Source organism: Elephas maximus, chromosome 8 (assembly GCF_024166365.1).
Source record: "Elephas maximus indicus isolate mEleMax1 chromosome 8, mEleMax1 primary haplotype, whole genome shotgun sequence".
Lineage (NCBI taxonomy): Eukaryota > Metazoa > Chordata > Mammalia > Proboscidea > Elephantidae > Elephas > Elephas maximus.
The window spans coordinates 112,815,014-112,827,546 of record NC_064826.1 but is presented as its reverse complement, the minus strand read 5'-3'; the positions used below and the strand labels follow the sequence as shown (position 1 = coordinate 112,827,546).

Here is a 12,533-nt window from a genome sequence, read left to right as displayed (position 1 = left end):
CGTCTGACCTACTTATGGGGGACAAGAGTTGCCAAAGGGCTGGAGCTAAAAAGGGCCTCTCACCACTTACCACAGACAAGATCGTCATGTCAGGCCTGAAACCTAATGCTCACTTAGTCTGTGCTGGTGAGACATCCCCACGGGCGCCAGGAATCAGATGCTTTAAGAGGATAATGTAGATCCTTTAGTCTAACCCCTGCCCCCACCCAGTATCTCTGACAGCCCTAAGCTCATGTCCACTCTGGCATCCCCATGGCATCCAGCAGGTAAGTGGGAGATGCAGTTTCAAAAGGCCAGGCCAAAGCCAGAGACTAAAGTCTGGGTAGGTCCTACTTCCATTCAACACACTCTTAACTTCCTGAGCACCTAGTATGTTCTAAGCACTCAGCAGTCCCTGCTCCCAGACAGGGTTTTGGTGGAGCCACACAGGCTGATGCCTGGGCCATGAGTTGGTCCCAAGAGCAGGCACAGGGAGGGCAGGGTTGATGGGCCCTCGCCTGCAGCTTACCGTCCGGCTACTCTCCCTCCTGGCTCCTGGCACCTGTGTAACAACTGATCAAGGCTCATAGCCAAGAAGGGCCTTATGAAAGTACCAGGGCGAAGGACACGGAGGCACAGGAGAAGGTCCCTGGAACAAAATACCGCCCACTCTGAAGGCTGTGTGGGTGCAGGGCGGGGACCATCACACCAGGACCTCATCTATAAATTCTCCTTTCCTTCCTTCAGATAGGGAAGGAAGAGAGTGAGGAGACACAGTCAGAGTGCTGTGAGCGTTTATACAATTCTCGACATCACACACTTTCCTATTAGCCTACGTGATGCCAACAGCAGGTCCCAAGCATAACTATTTAGGACAGAAGGGAGAAGTACAACGTTCACTGCACTGCAGGCTGGCCCAACTAGTGTGGTTAACAGTCCTCAACAGCCTGTCACTGCCGTGTACCCTCTGCACTGCAAGACTTGTCCTTAGTGTCTTCTAACTCTCTGGACCACTGGTAAAGGTATAGAATGCAAAGTCCAGATGAACTGCATCTCTGGCTTTCTGGTGGTATTCTGGGAGGGCAGTAAAGCCTGGTGGTTAGGAAAGGGGTTCTGGAGCCCAAATGTCACAGTTCTAATCCTGGCTTACCAACTATCTCTCAGGCAAATGACTCAATGAGCCTCAGTTTTATCATCTGTAAAATGTGGATAATAATAGTATATATGCCACAAAGCCATTGTCAGGATTAAACGAGATAACAGGTATAAAGTGATGAACTGTCTGGTCCACAGAAGGTGCTCAAAAATCATTAATATTACGTTAAGATTAACACTTTGAGTTAACATTAATAATTGTGCCAATTATTATTATCAGTATTACCTCTACTCACTTTCTTTCCTGTGCCCAGTTTTGTGAAGGTACCAAAGGAGAAACATTTGCTGTTTTTATTCAAAAAACACTGGTTAAGAACTTACTAACTAGATTTATCATGTATTACCCAGAGTTATAAAAATTGTAGCTTACTTTTTGTAAGATTATATACTACCATTTTACCTTTTCACTTCCTTTTGATTTTTTCCAAATTAGATTATTCATTTGCAAGATTCAAAAAAATCACACACACACACAGTTTCCCTTGCAGTCCGGTTCCCTACGTACACAATTGCACATCCATTCTCTGCGTAAGTAACCTCTCCTCTTTGACGTGCAAGCTCATGGAATTTTTGTGTGTACGCCAGCAAATATATATTGTCACTGTCTCCTTTTTTTCTCCACACAAATATAACACTCTATATACACCATTCTGCACTCTGGTTTTTGCAGCTAACGTATCTTGGAAGTTTTTCCGTATCTTGGAAGTTTTTCTATAACAGGACAATGAGAACACCTCCATTCTTTCTACAGCTGCAGAGGATTTCTCTGGAAGGATATACTGTGACTTATTTTATCAGTCTCCTCGGGATGGACACTTGGATCTAAAATTGTTTCATAAAGATTCAAAACAAACAAACAAAACAAAACAAAAAAACCCATTCCCTTTAAGTTGATTCTGACTCACAGCGACGCTACAGGACATAGGAGAACTGCCCCACAGGGTTTCCAAGGCTGTAATCTTTACAGAAGCAGACTGGCACATCTTTCTCCCGCAGAGCACTTGGCAGGTTCGAACTACTGACCTTCTGGTTAGCAGCCAAGTGCTTAATCACTGCGCCAGCAGGGCTCCTTCCTTAGATACATCATACACTACTAGAGGAGGAGTCTATTATATATCTAATATTAACACTGATGTTTCCTTTTAATTATGAATTAGTAAAATTTTAATACTTCTTTTTGGGGGGTGGCTCAGTGGCAAAAATAAAACAAAATAAGGTTCTGGGATAAGGGGTACCTGTCTTTAGAGCTTATTTTCTGGGCTCCTCCAAATGAGAGGTTTGTGCCAAACCCCCTTCTGCTTATCGCTTTCTTTAGTTGCTGTCATCTCAGGTCTTTGTACCAGCTGAAAGCCTTGTGAGTTTAATGGAGGCTGAGGGGTTTTCACAGAGAGGGCCCTAGATCGTTGCCTATGTCAGCCACCGTTGAGCAAACAAGCTTCTCCAGGCTCCTTGAGTTTAGTCACATTTATCTTGGTCAACTAACCCACAAATTCATATGGACTTTATATGCATAAGTAATTTCAGACAAGGGGGACATTGTATGTGTGGCAAAGGAACATTCTGTGGGAAATCGGAAGTGAGATGCGCTTTACTGTTATGCTCCTGGCTTTCACCAAGGTCATTACATTAAAGAGCCATGTGAAATCACTTTGGCAACTACTAAGAAATTTCTGTCGAGGGTACTATCCCATAGGGGGTCCTAGGCGATCACTTTCTTTCAGAAGGTACTGTCAGGAGACACTATCTCCCTCGAGAAGCTATCGGGAGTGGTATGGTTCATCATGGTTCCCTTATGACGTCAGCTTTTCAGGAACCTCAGAACTGGATCTGATGCTCAGGCGTGGAAATAATTAATCCTCCTGATGAGCTAGTTGCTTTCTCCCCCTCTCCATGGTCCTGATTTTTCTATTCCTATTCCTCTGACTCAAAACCAAACCCATTGCTGTCCAGTCAATTCCGACTCAGAGTGAACCACAGGACAGAGCAGAACTGCTTCATAGGGTTTCCAAGGAGTGGCTGGTGGGTTCGAACTGCCGACCTCAACCACTGCACCGCCAAGGCTCCTCCCTTGAGCCAGTGGTTCTCAAACAGGGATGAGTTCCCTCCACTCCCCAGGGGACACTCAGCAATGTCTGGAGACATGTTTGATTGTCCCAACTGGTTGGCTGGGTGCCACTGGCACCTAATGGACAGAGATCAGGGCTGCTATTAAACATTGTACAGTGCACAGGATGCCTGTTGCACCCTGCACCAAAAAAAAAAAAAAAAAAAATCTAGTTTCAAATGTCCATAGTGCTGAGAAATCCAACTCTAACCTGGTTTATAGTAAATCCTCAGTAGGGAGCTCGGGAGACCTTATCTGGAAAGATGTGTAACGACACTCGATAAACAGAATACCGAGAGCGTGCAAATGGAAAATGTCTCAACATTTCACACAGGAACAACAGCAAATCCAGTCACCCTGTCTCCATGGAGAGCTGTGCCCTTAACTACTAAACCCAGAGTCATGAACTACCTTGAGGAGTCTGAAGGCCGTCATCCAGCAGGTCCTGCTTTGCTCATCTTCAGCACAGAGCAACCTCAGCTCCTTAGTTTCATTCCTTACTTTGTTTGGCTAAAGGAGGCAAAAAGAAAACTCCTTCAGTGCAACACAGGGAACCAAAAAAGCACCTTATATTAGTACAAGGCTGAATCTCACACAAATTGGAAATCGTCAGGGGCGTCACCTGAGTAAGGAGCTTGGGCAGCGCTCACACACACTGCGTTAAGCATTCACTCATTCATTTACTTGACATGCCTCTATCATGCCCCACCGTGGGTGAACATTGGGCTACCTGGATGACTAATAAGCCATCTTCAACTGGGGAGCTCAGGGTCTTGGAGTAGGGACCGACGGGAAAACAAGTATCACGCGACAAAATTGTGAGCACTACAGGAACACAGAAGAGGAGTCTAGCTTGACCAAGAGAGAGTTGGGTGTTACTGAAGGAGAACCTGCTTCCTGAGTTACAGAAAAAAGTTCCTCAAATGCCCATTTCAGGGAGCTGGAGGAGGCAGCCAGAGGGCTGAGTCAGGAAGGAAGATGCTGCTGGGCTCTGAAGGGCTGTGAAGTGTCTCAGGTAGACGGTCCAGAGAGAGGGAGCGAGAGAGCAGTGTCGCCCCTGAGAAGGGTGCTGAAGAGGGAGCAAGCAGCTGAGGCCAGGGAAGGAGGAGGACTGCTGCAGGGATAAAGTTATCTGAACCTCCACATGAGCCTTCTACCTCCAGACACAACGGACAGTGCTGGGTGGACCCTGACCTGACTCAGCCTCAGGAATCTGAGTGGCCAAGAATTTGAGAGACATGAGTGACTACCTGCACGTGGCTGGCCCCAGGGGGTAAACAAAGCCAGCCTGCAGATAGAGCAAGCGAGTGAGCGAGCCAGAGTGAAAGAGAGTGAGAGAGAGCGTGCACAGCAAGTGCGTGGACTCCCATCACTCGCAACCCAAAGAAACTTCACTGAGGGGGGTGTACAATAATATTATGGGTGGATTTTTCTCCCCACTGCAGCTCAAGGAGGGGCTCCCTGCTCTCTCCCAGGGATGAGGGTTAAGAGCTCTGGGATGAAATCCAAGTACCCCTAGTCACTGGCTACCTGACCTGGGCAATGGACATCACTGAGTGGCTATCTCATTAGCCTGCTATGAAGGTTGAATAAGACAATGGATATGAAACCTTTCAAGGGGCATCTTGTACATAGCAAGCACCCAATGAATATTATCTACAATTATGAATATCAATATTATCACAACCTCTCCAGGGAAAAGTGCAGCCCCTGACTCTAAGTGTGTGTTTTTGCACATACTTGTGTGTTAACATGTGCATGTGCATGTGCGTGCACCCGGGCTGTGCATGTGCGTGTGTGCATGCACGGGTGTGCTGCGTGCAAGGACTTGTGTACAGGTGTATGTGTGCAGAGCGGGGAGTGCTGCGGCCACTTCTACCTGACTATCCCAGGACCGGAAGTGACTGACATGCTGTAAGCACACAATCAATATTTTTACATGAATGTGTTTATCCAGTGTGAAAACTGTTTCTCTTTAAAAAAAGAAAAAAAAAAAAGGAACTCAATGCTAGTGGAGAAGCGAATTCCTGTTTTCATTTCAGAGTCTACAATCGGATGCTCAACATCGACGGTCAGGGTCTAGCCTCGACTGCTCCTGGTGAAGTACCTTTATACAGAACCCATGGTCGGTGGGAGCACTGTACTGCTTTCTGCCAGCGATCAGAGAGAAGATGTTGCTGTCTTCCAGGTCAGCCAGCAACTGCAAGTGTCTGGGCTCCTGTGCAAGCAGAGAAGGTGTTTCAGCACAGAGCACATGTTTCTCACATCTTCGCCAACAGAGGGCAGTATCTACACATTTAAAAGTAGTTTTTCCTCCAACCTATTAGAGGCTGTAACCATTGAACACAACTAAAAAAAACAACAACAAAAAAAAACACCAAACCTGTTGCTGTCAAGTTGATTCCGACTCATAGTGACCCTACAAGACAGAGTAGAACTGCCCCATAGGGTTTCCAAAGAGTGGCTGGTGGAATTGAACTGCCTAACTTTTTGGTTAGCAGCTGAGCTCTTAACGGCTGTGCCACCAGGACTCCATTGAACACAATAAGGGCTAAAAAAGAAAAAAAACAAATTCACCAAGCCCTCTACCGCCCCCCCAAACCCTCCCAATTTTCAAATGTACCATTGTTAGAAGGTACTTGATACTTTTGCCGAATCAAAGCCCCATAACCAAATGTTCAAAGTAAAGATCAGGAGAAAATACCTAACACAAAGGTGAGATCGCACTGTCCAGTGCAAGAACCGAACACCTTTGGTACGTCAGTGCTCTCAGCCCACTGTTGTCTTTACCACTGGCAGCTTGCCAGCTTGCCATACCTTTCTCCTTCTGACCTCGCCCATCCTGTTGTTTCCCTCTCTAAGACACAAATTGCCCCTGGCTCAGCATGTGTAATGTTGGCAAGCCGTCCATCAGAGCTGGGATGGAGGACTAACAGGAGCCTACATCTTTCCCTGCTCTTGCTTCAGGTTAAACCTCCTGGGAAGATGCTACAGAGCTGCAGGGGAAGGGCCCGTCTGCTCTGGCCCTTCTCTCTGGCTCACGCCCCTGTGGCACATAGACTTCTCAGGCCTGAGGCTCAGTACCGCCCACACCTACCCCGGTTTCTCTCCCCTGGGCAGCAAAAGCAGAAGACGCTACAGCTCGTAAAGGTATAGGCTGTGGGCCAAGAGGTGCACAGGGATGTAGGGATACAAGTGTGTGCAAAGAAGCCAAAGGAGGACCCTGGTGAATCAAAGTCCTCCCCACCACCTGCTCTGTTGTGAGGCCTCCAGCTGCATCCACTCTCACCTCTGCTTCCCCTGGGGATACATGCAGACTGCAGTTTACTCCACAGAGTAGTTATGATGGTAAGGATTAGATCTGTGTTCCAACCCACCAAACCAAACCCCCTGCCGTCGAGTCAATTCTGACTCATCGCGACCCTATACGACAGAGCAGAACTGCCTCATAGAGTTTCCAAGGAGCACCTGGCGGATTTGAACTGCTGACCTCTTGGTTAGCAGCCATAGCACTTAACCACTACGCCACTAGGGTTTCCCGATCTGCGTTAGGGTGGCAATAACCTACCAAACATCCTTCTGGCTAGCCTGGATCCCAACTATCTAATTATGAGAACAAAGTCAGCACCTCTGAAGCAACTGAGGCAGCCAGGAGTCTCTGCTCACACCTGCAGCCTGGGTAAGTGTAAGAATGACTTAGGCCTGAGGGGTTCCTTCTGTTGCTCGTGTCTGTCAAGCTGGCCCCCCGACCTATGGTGACCCCATGCACAATGGAACGAAACATTGCCTGATCCTGTGCCATCCCCATTATGGGTTATGGATTGGACTGTTGTGATCCACTGGGTTTTCACCGGCTGATTTTTGGAAGTAGATCACCAGGCCTTTCTTCCGAGTCTGTCTTAGTCTGGAAGCTATGCTGAAAACTGTTCAGCATCATAGCAACCCACAAGCCCCACTCCAAGACTGGCAGTGGTCGGGAATGAGGTGCACTGAGTGGGAAGTGAACCCAGGTCTCCCGCATGGAAGGTGAGAATTCTACCACTGAATCACCAATGGCTCCACCGGAGAGTTCCTAGGTCTGATTATCACCAGTTTCTGCTAAAAGACAAGTAGCTCCTGGTTTAGCTGCTATACGATTAACTTAATAAGTTATGATGAGCTTCAAGGAGTCCAAGTTGCATTTTAAAATGAAGCCCAGGTTCACCCCCAGTCTAAAAACTCTTCAGAATTCAATGCTGCCGCTGGTGGTGTGTTTTTTTTTTTTCAAATCACCTTTGAAGTTCCTTTTGTGGAGCAATAAAGTCCCGATCTTCGCAAACACACGTACAGCTTTTTCCAAGACTTCCTTCCCAGCTCTTTCACATGCAAAAACCCTTGAATTTCAGGACAACTGCTGGAGTTTAAAAAATTCTGTTGAAGAAGAAATTTAAAAAGTCAGTAATGTTACTATATAAATAATTACAGCATGGCTGACATCTTGACATTTTCTGAGTTATTAAAATACTCTTTTTTCTTGGTCAGAGTCTTCAAATGATATTTTTCTTTTCAAAAGTCTTAAAGTTCCATCCAAACGGGTGTTGTACACAACACATTCGGTATTGAAACACACGCAAGCAGTGGATCTTTCTAACACTGGTGAAAAACACCAAGTCATAAATTTCCTCCTAAGCCAGAGCGTTTGAGGATTCTGCCACCTCCCCCCGCCCCCCCCAAAATCTAGTCTGATTATCGGAGTTAGGGCAGGAGGAAGCACCAGGAGCCTTTCACTGGGAGCACTGTGAGCGGACAGTACCTTGCTGACACTTCACCCACGTACCCTTCCACATAAAAGATGTGTGAAAGTTATTCTGGGATTTCTCATCCACCTGTCTGTCTGAACTCCTTGGTGACAGCCCACCATTCCAGGTAACCCTCCCACAGGCAGCCTGGAAGTCAGCAGGAAGGGGAAAGCTTTAAAAACCAATCATGTAATTATCTTCCTCTGGATGAGAAAGAGAGGGTGAGGGCCAGGCCGGGGGGTGAGGCCAGGGGAAGTGATGCGGGCTGGTCCTCTGTGCTGGGCTGAGAGGATGACTTCCTCTCCGTGGTTGGGACAGGCAAGGGGGACAGCGCCCTCATGTTGCTGGCCCAGTCTCAGTATGCAGGGACTGAAGGGATGATCACACTCCCTCACTAAGTGCACAAACCAGCCTCACGGTCACAGCAGTTGAGAAAGAAATGAGTCATTTGCCTGTCTCCATGCCCCAGCAAGGACGACTTAGTGTAGACAACTGCTAGAACAGACGAATGCACTGGAGCGCGGGTGGGTGGGGAGGGCTTCTGAAAGGTCTGTCAGATGGAGCTCTGAACAGCTCATCTTTTAGATGGTGGAAACCCACCTAGCAATCCACAAGGCTGGGAAGGGTGGGCTTATGGGCAGAATTTGGACGAAAGTGAATTTCCATAGTTCCTCTTAGGTGTGAGTGTGACATCACCTGGACAGTGCTGGTGGCCTCAGTGAATCGTTTACTTTCTCACTTAACACTCTGTAAACAGGCACATTTTTAGGGGCTCAGCAGCCATACACTCCCGCTCCCCATTCACGACTCCCAGGAGGTATGGATGGGTGCGAAGTTCAGAGAAAGTGCAGAGAAGCCTCAGCTGAGCACTGTCTCCACTGGATGGGGGTGGGGAGAGGCCAGCTGTGCCTGGATCAGGCTTTAGAAACAGAGGACAATTAGAACAGGTTCCCTTATTTCTAAAGCATAGTAAATAACTTTTAAAAGGGCTTTATGGAAACCAAATCATTTCTCTATTAGGTAGACTCAGTACTTATTAGACAGTCAAACAGTTGGGCAGTGGCCCGTCCTGGGGTCTGTGCTCAATGTGGATCCCAAGTCTCACGACCCAGAGAACACGCTCATTCGCTGCCTCTCCGTTTGCTCATTCCCTGCCTCTCCGTCCTGCCTATCCATCCTGTCTGTCCCCTGCCTCTCCATCTGGCCCTTCCGGCCCACTTCAGGATTGTATCACTTGGATTTCTTCTAAGTTAAAGTAAGCGTATCCTGTTTATAAGTGCTTGTTTCAGCTTGAAAGACCCTGACTACAACACAGATTTCCCAAGTAAACATTTATTTCTGGTTACTCTAAACTACTTGAGGTGCCAAGGCCATGACGTGACTAAGGACGCAGGCTCTTCAAGTTTTGGGGATGCCACCGTTACAGCTCCAGGAGGGCTGCTATCAGTACCTGCAAAAGCTGGGTTTGAGGAATACTGCCGTTCGACTGCTGACACCAAGTAACCATCTGTTCTGGAAAGAAATTCTAAGGAAATGAGGAAAAACAAATATGTTAAAGGTTAGCTTCAAAGTGGGGAACATAGTTATTTATAGGTATGTCAGTATCAAAACCATCTGAAAAGGGACTATTCTGCACATTTTTATTTAAAAATGACAGTACTTTTTATTCCCTTATTACACAGTGGAAACACCTAATTTAAAAGTCTGTATTCAGTTTTCTTCAATGTCCGATTCAAGCCTGCAATTTCTATCATGTTTAATACTGAATTCCTGTCTCACGGCTGGCACCGTGGCAAAAGGCAATGCCAAGCGTTCTAATCCTGTGGCATCAGTGCATGGCATGAGAGAAGGGATTCCTGAAAGTAAAGGTAAACACAGTTGTGTTAAAAATGCCTTCTTTGGTTCATTAATCAAAAATGGTTATCAAATTTCTGACTTTGGAGAAAAAAATCACAGTTAAATGATCAGAGCCAGAAGTGGACCCCAGGCCTTCTCCCCAGGTTGACACGGTTCTGCCTCACGATGCAGGCTTTGTGAGATGTGGGGTTCACGCGGGCTCTTGAGAGTTCACCAAACAGGCCCCATCCACCCCCTAAAGAGGACAGGAAAGAAAAATCAAGGAGGCCGGCTGAACACACCCAGGTACTTGTTCCTCTACTCATTCTTCCAAAAATAACCACAAAATAACATTTGCCATTTACAGAGAACATGAATCTTTTCTCCTGAGCTAGTAATTAATGTGTTCCAATTTAACAAAGAACTTTCAAAATATCTAGAACAACCAGGTGTCTCCTTCTCCCTACAACTTGGAGCCTAGCCGCCTTTCCACTATTACCACTGGAGAAGGCGACAGTAACCCTTGGCCAGTCCCAAAGGCATATAGTTAAGCATCCCAGACTGAGTTGTGAGCAAATGTTACTTAGTCAAACAGCAACTAAATAATTCTCAAACCCATATGCTACCCATAAATCTCCAGTCAGTTATTTTACAACCTGATACTGTTAAACCTGAGTATAAACTGCAGGATTTTAACAGTCACGAACCCCAAATCCAAATAGGTAAGACTCACCATAGGATTTTTAAAAAACTCATATTTTGCATAATTCTTCCTGAATAAAAATTTGCTTTCACTTCCCATGGTGCTCTCCACCTGGACGACTAGCTCGTGGTCTTCCAAGCACCTTTCTGCAAATAAAGAACATTTTGCATGAATGATGAAATAAGCAGAAACATCAAGGTGGTTTTACAACTAATTACAGACTCCGGCTGACTTTCTGTTCTTCAAACATGGTGAACCAAGACGAGTTCAGGAAATGAGCTTAACTGAAATCCCTCTTCAGTGCACTATCAAATGCACATAAGGTCTTAAAATACATGGTATGAGGCATTCAGACCATCTCTGCTTTCATATGCTTCTTTTAAATTTGGCATCAACAAAAATTGAAGGGCAGAGTCAATAAAGACTCCCAGCAAATGATGCCATCCTTAAAGAAATTTCAACCCTTGTAAAGAGCACAGGCAATGGTAACTGGGAAATTACGGAAAGAAAAATGGGAAGGCAGGCTGAGTAAAAGGAAAGGGAGGCAGAGAAAGGAAGGGAATGGATGCTTTTGAGTTCACGAAACATGGCTGGCTGAAACGGTCCTGGGAATATAATATGGAAAGGTGTACACTTAATGTGAAGTTCAGACTGTACATCCAAACTTTAAAAAAACAAAAACCAGCTGCCATCAAGTCAATTCCAACTCATTGCAGCCCAACGTGTATTGAAGTAGAACTGTGCTCCATAGGGTATTCAATGGTTGATTTTTTTGGCAGTAGATCACCAGGCCTTTTTTTCGAGGCACCTCTGGGTAGACTCAAACCTCTGACCTTTGCACTACCCAGAGACTCCATGTCCAAACATGTCCGTAACTCTAAAGCCATGACTAACCACAAAGTAGTTCTCATGGACTGGATTATATCGTTAAGGTAGGGAGGAAAACACACTATGTTTTACTGTGCGCACACACGCACGCACACATGCATACACTTCAGAGCAAGTACTGAGCACAACATCGCCCTAGGAGGGTCATTTCCCTCACAGCTTGAACACTCTGGCTCCGTGGAGCACACATACTCCAAACCAGTGCGGCCGCTGCTCTTCCAGGAAGATGGTCACACTCCTCTCAGGGGTCTTCTCAAAAATGGGTTGTAACTGGGGCCCAGGGAGCTAACCTTACTAAATCATGGAAAAAAACAAAAATGCCAACCTGTTATGAGCAAATCCACGGCATGGTCAATGTGTGGTTTCGTGCCCAAATGGCAGAGCATAAAATGCTACAGACTTGATGCCAGAGGGGCGAGTCTATCCTGAGGCACAGGAGCTCCCCACATGTGGTCAACACTGAATTTCTAGAAAAGCTACACCTCTAAAGGAAGGGTTGAGGTTTAGAGCTAAAGCACTCCTGATTCAAAGTGATCTCAGAATGTGAAAAGAGAATTTCTCTGGAGGAAGGACAGTCGCCACCAGGGGCACTAGCCTCAGGGCAGCCATAGCTGGTTCTAGAAGCAAGCCCAGCAGCTGCCTGTCCTCAGCCTTGGTTCTGACAGGATGAGGAAAGAACTCCTTGGTAAAAATATATTTAAAGACCGATTTTTCCAAGGACAGGAATTTTCTCCTGGGTGCCAGAAAACTCAGAGAACCTCACAGCAGGGCCAGACGGGCACCAGCAGCAAACCTGGAATGTTTCCATCGGTCCTGGACGGGGAGGGACTTCTGCTAGTAACACGTGACCACAAAACTGCCCCCGACTTTCCCCAGGACAGGAAAAGAGAAAACCATTCATAATTCAGGCATGCAATTAAAATGGTTATATTTGCTTTCAAGTAAGAGGTTGACCTCAGGGCCACTCATGGATTTTCCAGGGAGAAAACAAATCAGTGGCTTCCTTTTAGATTTTTATACAGAGAAAATACTTCTTTCTGTAGTAATAGGACAAAAACCAAAAAACTTCCTGATGGTTGGTATACGGAAG

General features: G+C 46.3%; 1 protein-coding gene across 4 annotated transcripts in view; it reads right to left on the bottom strand.

The window, feature by feature from the left end:
- GRB10 (growth factor receptor bound protein 10) overlaps window positions 1-12,533 on the bottom strand; it is a 290,298-nt gene that overhangs the window by 32,873 nt on the left and 244,892 nt on the right. For all 4 annotated transcript variants that reach the window (XM_049893805.1, XM_049893807.1, XM_049893808.1 and 1 more), the window contains 5 exons: window positions 10,586-10,701; window positions 9,467-9,541; window positions 7,511-7,648; window positions 5,346-5,456; window positions 3,650-3,748 (listed from right to left, as the gene is read on the bottom strand). In XM_049893805.1, the coding sequence (XP_049749762.1) occupies window positions 3,650-3,748; window positions 5,346-5,456; window positions 7,511-7,648; window positions 9,467-9,541; window positions 10,586-10,701 (539 nt within the window). The remainder of the gene's footprint in view (window positions 1-3,649; window positions 3,749-5,345; window positions 5,457-7,510; window positions 7,649-9,466; window positions 9,542-10,585; window positions 10,702-12,533) is intronic.